Source organism: Haemaphysalis longicornis, unplaced genomic scaffold (assembly GCF_048455015.1).
Source record: "Haemaphysalis longicornis isolate Haplotype H1 unplaced genomic scaffold, Haemaphysalis longicornis Haplotype H1 scaffold_3, whole genome shotgun sequence".
NCBI classification, from domain to species: domain Eukaryota; kingdom Metazoa; phylum Arthropoda; class Arachnida; order Ixodida; family Ixodidae; genus Haemaphysalis; species Haemaphysalis longicornis.
In genome coordinates, this window is record NW_027526335.1 from 45134687 (window position 1) to 45142900 (window position 8214).

General features: G+C 46.6%; 1 protein-coding gene across 2 annotated transcripts in view; it reads left to right on the forward strand.

The window, feature by feature from the left end:
* The window catches only part of LOC144174367 (homeobox protein CDX-1-like), a 31008-nt gene extending 28943 nt beyond the window's left edge, over positions 1 to 2065 (forward strand). For both annotated transcript variants that reach the window (XM_077703034.1, XM_077703035.1), the window contains one exon: positions 397 to 2065. In XM_077703034.1, coding sequence (XP_077559160.1) covers positions 397 to 704 — 308 coding nt within the window. In that variant the 3' untranslated portion in view covers positions 705 to 2065. The remainder of the gene's footprint in view (positions 1 to 396) is intronic.
* Positions 2066 to 8214: the final 6149 nt, after the last annotated feature.

Here is an 8214-nt window from a genome sequence, read left to right on the forward strand (position 1 = left end):
ACAAAGCAGAGAACGGCGCTGGCAGAAACGTTCCTGGCGCTGCGCTACTCCACCTTGTTCGGCTTCCTCTTCCAGCTGCTGCATGTGCGGTGTATGTGCGTAGTGGTGTTGGTTATACCACACGACGAGTTTATCGTGCGGTATAACTAATAATAATAATAACAATAATAATAATAATAACGACAACAGCAGCAACAGCATACAGAGCAAGACCCCGTCGAAAAGAATCCTTAGGCAGAGGCTATCGATTGTGATGCAAGTGACAGCACTCGCTTGCCCTATAGTTCTTTTCTTTCTCTCTTAACTGACGTTCGAAAATGATTTACACGTGTGTAACAAGACGCCTTACGTTCTTTTTCTTTTCCCTCTCCTCCCTGCGCGTGCCCGCATTCGCAGGCAAGACGCGCACCAAGGACAAGTACCGCGTGGTGTACAGCGACCACCAGCGGCTGGAGCTGGAGAAGGAGTTCCACTACAGCCGCTACATCACCATCCGGCGCAAGGCCGAGCTGGCCGCCGTGCTGGGCCTGAGCGAGCGCCAGGTCAAGATCTGGTTCCAGAACCGCCGCGCCAAGGAGCGAAAGCAGGCCAAGAAGCGCGACGAGCTGCTGCACCGGGACCTCAAGGTGGAGCAGCTTCCGCCCCCGCCGCCGCCGCCCCCCACTGCCACGCTGCCCCCGTTCTCGGCCGAGGGATACTCTTAGGGCTCCCCCCTCCTTCATCACCACCCTTGCAGGACTGCGCACCTTCCGAGAGAGAGAGAGAGAGAGAAGGAAAAATTATTTGCCCTTTAGGCTAAGGCCTCCTCATTCCAAAGGGCCACTGGATTTCCTCGTTAGTTGGTCTTCCAGGGGTCTTGCCGGGAAGGCGGGGGGTGCCTATGGTCTTTCGGACAAAGCTTGCCAACGATAGCTGCTGCTCTAGCGTGGGCCGCGTCAAAGTACCACTTCGAAGAAAGAACGTCTCACAGCTCACCTTTTGCTGCACCAGTCTTCAAACGGTATTCATTAACTTCTTCGAAGAGTTCTCAGCAAGGCAAGCAGCGTAGGTGGGGGTACTGCTCCTCTCTCCTGAGCACTGGGAGAGAGCACTGTCCAGCTCGGACCCTGACAACCTGATTTCGCTGGTGAAGAGAGTCCAAGAAGTCGGACGGCCCCAAGGGTTCCTGGGATAAGGACGCTTCCCCAGGACGGACTGGCTGCTCTACAAAGACTTTTATTCACCGTCCTCCTCTCAGCAAGGAGAATTTTTCCCGAAGTGTTTATAGAAGAGTTGGGAAGCGGATAGATTATTTATTCTGCTAGACTGCAGAGCCTATAAACATAGTCAGCCTGGAAATAAACTTGCGACTTCTGGTAGTGAACATACCTTGACCATTTCTGATACGCACAAAGAGGGCGGATTCGCAACAGACCGCTTGGAGGTTGGTGGAGCATTAAGCGAGGTTGGGCTCTTGAAGCTTTGAACGATCTGTTGAACACTCTCGTCGGGGCATGGTGCAATCTTTACGAGTCGGCCTATGGGAGGATGTGGTCTCAGCGAAGACATGCGCGCTTGTTGCGATGACATCTGAATGGACAACAGCTCACGTGGTGCTTGCCTTTTCCCGTCAAGCTCTCTTCGAGCGATGCGCTACATGCGGAAGACACTTTTTGTTCTCAAGTGATGTGTTGTGAAACGCGGTTATTCAGACAACGCCGCTTGAGCGAAGTTTGCGAGCCGGAACTCTGGATTCAGTCGGTGCAAAACTGCTAACTCCTCGGACACGCGCTTTTCATCACCGACCAACGGGTACAACGTGCAATGGACAAAGGACTGTGTGTGTGTGTGTGTGCTAGTGCAAAAAGTTTAGAAAGCGGACACCTCGAGTGCTATGAACACTGCTGCGCGCAAGCGCGTGCCGCTACAGAGTTGATCAACATGTCATCCTTGGACGCCTTATGACATGAAGAGGCGTGCATTTATTGAACACTGTTTTTCGCACTGAGCAGCAATGGACAGAATGCGAAGAATTACGTTCGTTTCGACTAATAATAATATTTTGTTCGATGTCCCAAAATTTCAATGCAGTGGATGTCTGGCGTTATTTCTCGCGCGTGAAATATATTACAAGTGAAACATTCGGGCGATTCCAAAACGCATGCGGTTGGGAAGGAAAGGTAATGAAATTCTGCCAAGCTGGTCTGCTCGAGAACGTCTTCCGCTGGATAACTTGTCCCTTGAAAGTCCACGGGTAAAGTATTGACATTCACCGATTCCTGTCGCATATTTCCCCCTAAGAAACAGCTTGCATGTTATACACTGTGCGCAGACTGTCATCAGCCCTCACCTACAAACCACACGCGTTTAGAGAATCAAATGGATCGTTTCGAGGCTTCACTAACAAATCTGCGCCGGCTGCCGCCTGTCGCAGCCATGTGCGCCCACGCCACACACATCTGCCCGCGTAACCCAAGTCTGTAATAGAATCGGGTCATATACCGAAACGACCGCGGCTCGCTTAATTCACTGCCTATAGACGGGGGAGCGGAGTTTACGACTGTTTGCCGCGGGGTCGCGGCACGCAAGAACTTGCTCTGTTTGCGCTGCTGCGGTGGTCGGGGCTCAGGCCGCAGCCCCAGCTCTGGCACACACGCATCTAAAGGTGCAAAACTGCATCGCCATGAAAGTATGGTATTTGAGAGCGGTGGACAGTATCGCGCGTAACTCTTTCGATCCGCGACTCTTCCGTAGCACTCCGTATACGGCGAGTCTCCCCAACAGCAGGGTCGAAGGACCGCGCGGTAGCCAGCGCTTCGTTATGCCCGGCTCGGCCAACGTTTCCGCGCCAATCTGCTTCGCGGGTCGTAAACGGGGAGCGCGGCGCCAAAAGGCAGCTTTTCATTAGCTCTCACGAAGCTAGCGACTGCTCTGCCTCGTCCAGACGCGCATCCAGGGAAGAAGAGCATCTGCACGCTCCGCCATGCAATCCCGCATCCGGATGCTGCTGCATCCGCGCGTTTTAGATGTGAAGCGGGGTATAAGGTCATCCAGCGTGGTCATCACGACAGGCCGCGTCAAAAAGCGCCGGGCATAACTGACGCCGCACGTATGCATGAGATGATCGTCCCGGTTATTTTTCTCCCTTTCTCTCTCTCTATTTCCGATTCCGCGCTGCTCTTGCGCTTCCAGGACCGGGATGCGGCGGATGAGGAGGCTGCGGAACGATGCGGATGATGGCTGGGGCTGGCACGATCGCATGCGGTTGTGTAGGCCGCGGCCGCGGCGTCTCTCTCGGCGAAAGCGATGGCTCCCGAGAGCCCCCTCCGTCACGGCCGCCAAATGGCGCCCATTGTGCGGCCGCCACAAATCACGGCATCCGGGGATGGGCGACGGCCGGCGTCCCCCGGGGCCGATCTGCGCGCCCGGGACGTCCGAGAGCAAGGCTTGTCTGCTGCTGCCCCTTCACCTGCCGCAGCTGCCATTGCGTGTTTCTTACATAACGGACAGGTCTCTCGGCGATGAGCTTCCCCGCAGCCTCCTTCCATCGCCGCTCACATCCCCTCCAACCCAATCTGCCTGCTCCTTTTTTCCACCTCTTCCATTTGTTCCCACTTTTTATCCCTTCTCCATCCCAATGCGTGATGACGGGGTCACTTGTTGGGTGGACCGCAGATGTGCCGTTACAATGCTGAAGCGATCAAGGCCGAGCGCTTACGTAGGAAGGCTGCCTTTCTGATATTTATTTTTTATGCGTTTTTTTTTTTTAAGAAATGATGGTTGTTGCGCGGCCAACGATATCAGCGGTCGTGTATTAAAACCGGTGGTCATTAGAGGCAGGCATAAGAGTTGGAATTAATTTGCAACGTTGAAACAGATTGCTGAGTTAATTGGATAAACACGCACGAAGTTTTGATTAGAAATCATAGGTCAGTATACCCCAGCGTCATAATGGAACGAACGTGGTGCTTTTCAGATACAGGCGTCTCCTGTTCACTTGCAAGATGTACGATAATTCCACCTTGAGTTCAAACCTGCATTACGTCGGGTAGTTTATGTAGGACGAAAATTAAGTGGAATACGTGTTATTGCAGGGGCGAGATTCGGTTTCCATGGAAGCACGAGCCCACCACTTGATTGAGGCACACTGCCGAGCGTTAACTATACGTAATGATCCCATAGTGGGCACCGCCACACGCTGTAAGGCCCAATTAAAACAAAAATGTAATGGGGTGGGTTCACCATGAAACCAACAACGACAAAAATAGTATCGAAAATGGCGAGATGTCTTTATCGTTTCTCAGAGTTTTGCGAAATATCTCAGAAAAAGGCAGCATCCGAACAGTCTACAAGAGTGACTTACTGTCTCTGGGCGTGAACAGAGGCGCAGCCCATCGGCAGAACTGTAGGGACACCGCAATCTTGCATACAAATTTCAACAGGGACCGTACCGGTACGTAATCTAAAGAAACCATTTTAACACATGAAAGAACACGCATCTGACTTACTCCGTTTTAAGGACGTCATGGTGTAGGTGCTGGAGGTATGAAAAACGATATATAGAAATTGAAAAAAAAAAAAAAAACACAGAGAAGGGGCACCGGGGATGCAAAGCACTAATAATATTCTCGAGACAAATGAACTTGCCAAACTTGGAAAGTGTTGATTACTTCCTTGAGAAAACTTCGACGGCTTCAGGGCGCTTCAGCAGGCATCGATGTCCCAAAAACGTGAGTAAGAAACGGGCAAGGCGTAATTGAAGTAAAACTCTCAACAACGAATGCTGAACAACTCGATCAAAGAATAAAGAGAAACAAGCTGCGAAACAAAAGGATGAAATACCCCAAGTTCCCCTCGCACGACCGGAAGACAAAAAGTTATCACGACGCATACGCTTACGGCGCGAACGCCAAGTACACGTCGTTGAACCTTGGTGACGCCTGTATTCTGAAACGTGAGCATGGTAAAACGTGTAAGACGTAAATGAAATAGGCAATGAGAAAATAATTATACATGCAGGGGAAGAAGATAACACCCCCAGCTGCTTCCCATATCAATGATTCCTTTGGCGCTGTATTATCACTGCCCGACCTGACAAAGACGGAGCTTGGGATAGGTTTCTGTAATGATCTGCGGATGCCACCATTATCAGGTGAGTAACCCCTGTAATCGTACAAGTGTACTCAGCTTCAAGCACTTACTTAGACAAGGCAATGCAATGATCACCGCCTAGAGACCACTGAAACGGTTTCGTCTCAGCAAAACCGTCGAATTTCATGTGCCGACGTGGTCAATTTTGAGATTACAAAAATATTGCAGAATTATAAAACGAGTTCTAAGGAGGTAATCACAGTTTTTATTTCAAAGGGGAGCTTAACGCGCTAATTCTGTACATGCGCACGACGAGGAGATACACCCTGAAAGGCCTCAGAAATGAACCCATAACCGACAACAAAGCTTACCGAGAACCCGCCCCCCCCCCCCCCGGATGTACGCGCGCACGCACGCACGCACGGACACGCGCAGCTTTTTTACTTGCCTCAAAAAATAGAGGAATTAAGCCCAGTTCCTCTTAGTGTGAAATCCGCCGAAAAAGCGGAGCTGTAGGTGGTCTGTACAAATATTCCGTTTAGCTTCGGCTTCTTTCTTGTGCGTAATGTTACAGGTCGTCTTAGCGGCTAATTGTCATAAAATTTGTTTCCGCATAGTTCCAATATAATAACAGTTACAGCCGTTTTCTGTAACCGTACTCTCTCCGTAGGTGGCCATGTATTGAAAGCACGTTTACAAACATTTACAACGTCACTGTCAATCAATCAATCAATCAACCAACCAATCAATCAATCAACCAATCAATCAATCAATCAATCAATCAATCAATCAATCAATCAATCAATCAATCAATCAATCAATCAATCAATTTATTAATATCTCAAAATAATACATGGGGGTTATATACGGAAGGAGGTCCCAAGGTCAAAGACTGTAGCGGGACCTCCTGCACAGAATAACTTAAAATACATTGAATAATAGCAGCAAATGAAAAGAGGGATGTGTACAAGAATGATGTAAAGCAGAGTCAATAAGTAAATTACATGGTAGCAATAACTATACACAATCAACTTAGAAAAGAAAAAAAACGCTGAAAAACAAAGCATCAGGAACAATTTTGGTTACGTTTTAGGCAGGGACATCAGGTAGCACTTTAATTCTTTTTTGAATTTGTGAAATGTGTTAGAAGACTTAATGGCGGGTGGCATAGAATTCCATAGACATATAGCCGAGAAGTGCACTGTCTGTTTGCCGTAGTTAGTTTTTACTTTCGGTAAAATGAAATTGTGCTTAAAAGCGAACCTAGCGGTGTTAGTATTAACAAGACTAGCGGCCAAAAAAGAGAAACACGGAAACTCATTGCGAAGCACCTTAAACAAAAAAATACCTAGGTTATAACTCGCCAGTTTAGAAACCGACAAAATATTATTTGAACAAAGCAATGAATGATCATTCGTGCTATACGTGCTTGATGAGATAATTCGAATAGCTTGATTTTGTATTATTTGTAATGGGTTAAGGTGAGTGTCGTATGTATTGCCCCAGCATGAGATGCAGTGTGTAATATGTGGATGAATAAATTAATAGTATAGTGATGTTAGTGTTGAATGACTGAAGAAAGATCTCGCTTTAATGAGGATGCGCATGCCGTGCCGTTTTTATCTTTACGTTAGCAATATGATGGTGATACTCCAAGTTGGAGTCAAGTAGGACGCCTAAAAATGAGGAGTATTCACTAGCGAAAATTAGCTGATTGTCAATGGTAACAGATGGTGTGGATGCTATGGCCCTTTGGTGGGTATGGAAGACAACGATCTTTGTTTTAGAAGCATTAAATTTAACTTATTAAGATTACACCACTGTAACACGTTACGAAGATCTACATTTAGTTTAGACGTTAGTGACAAAACAGTACTGACATAGTTGTAGAGAGTGGTATCGTCTGCATATAATAGACATTTTGAAGAGGCAAGGCAATTCGGTAAATCATTAATGTATAACAAAAAAAGTAGTGGCCCCAATATGGAACCTTGGGGTACGCCAATGTTAGTTGTTCTAGCTTGCGAGTAGACGTCACTTACGGAAACAACCTGAATTCTATCTCGTAAGTAATTTTTAATGAGTAATAATGGTGGACCACAAATTCCAAGCAATTCGAGTTTAGTAAAAAGGATAGAGTGATTGATAGTATCAAATGCTCTTAGACAGATCGATAAAAACTGAACCAGCGTAGAAGCCTTCATCAATAAATGATTTTAGCTCGTCGGTAAGGGAAACGAGGGCTAGATCAGTGGAATAACCAGGACGGAAACCAAATTGGCCTGAAGAAAGGATATTAAATTTATTTAAATAGTTTGTTAGACGAGTTTCAATAAGTTTTTCAATTATTTTACGGAAAAATGGTAATATGAATATGGGCCTGTAGTTAGGAAGCAATGATCGATCACCGTTCTTAAAGACTGGAATAATTTTTCCTCGCTTAAGTTCCCCCGGAAACACACCGTTTTTAAACATTCGATTAATTAAATGAGAAAGTGACTCTGAAATGAGATGAGCGACCATTTGTATTTGGCTGGGGTGAATATTGTCAAGCCCGGAGCTGGTTAGGTTTTGTTTGTGTATGGTATTAAAGATTTCGTGGGGTGTTGTAGGTGAAAGAAAGAAGGAATGTGGTAGCCGTGCATAGTTAGGCTCATAACTGAAAATGTCACTTTGATCATGACTGAAAAAGAAATTGCAGAAAGCGTTAGCCATATGAATGGGTTGAACGTACTCGATACCATTATGCGATATTTTGGAGACATGATCGTGACGCATGCGTCTATTTAAGAAAGAATTTATAATTTCCCATTTTTTTTCTTGAATTATGACCAGCTTCTATTATTTTATGTTCGTAATACTTTCTTTTGGCGGTCTTCGTATGTTCGTAATACTTTCTTTTGGCGGTCTTCAGTTGCGCAGAAATGTCGTTAGCTAGTTTTTTATACCGAGCAATTAACTTAATGTTGAAAGGCTGTTTTTTTTTTTTTTTTTTTGTAAAGATTATCTCGCCTGCGCATGGCCGATAGTAGTATATCGGTCATCCAGGGATTGTGTGCAAATGGAAATTGCTTTTTACATTTTCTGGTACAGGAGTTAGAAAGCAGGCATGATGAAATTATCAGTAAAAACTGGGAATAGGCT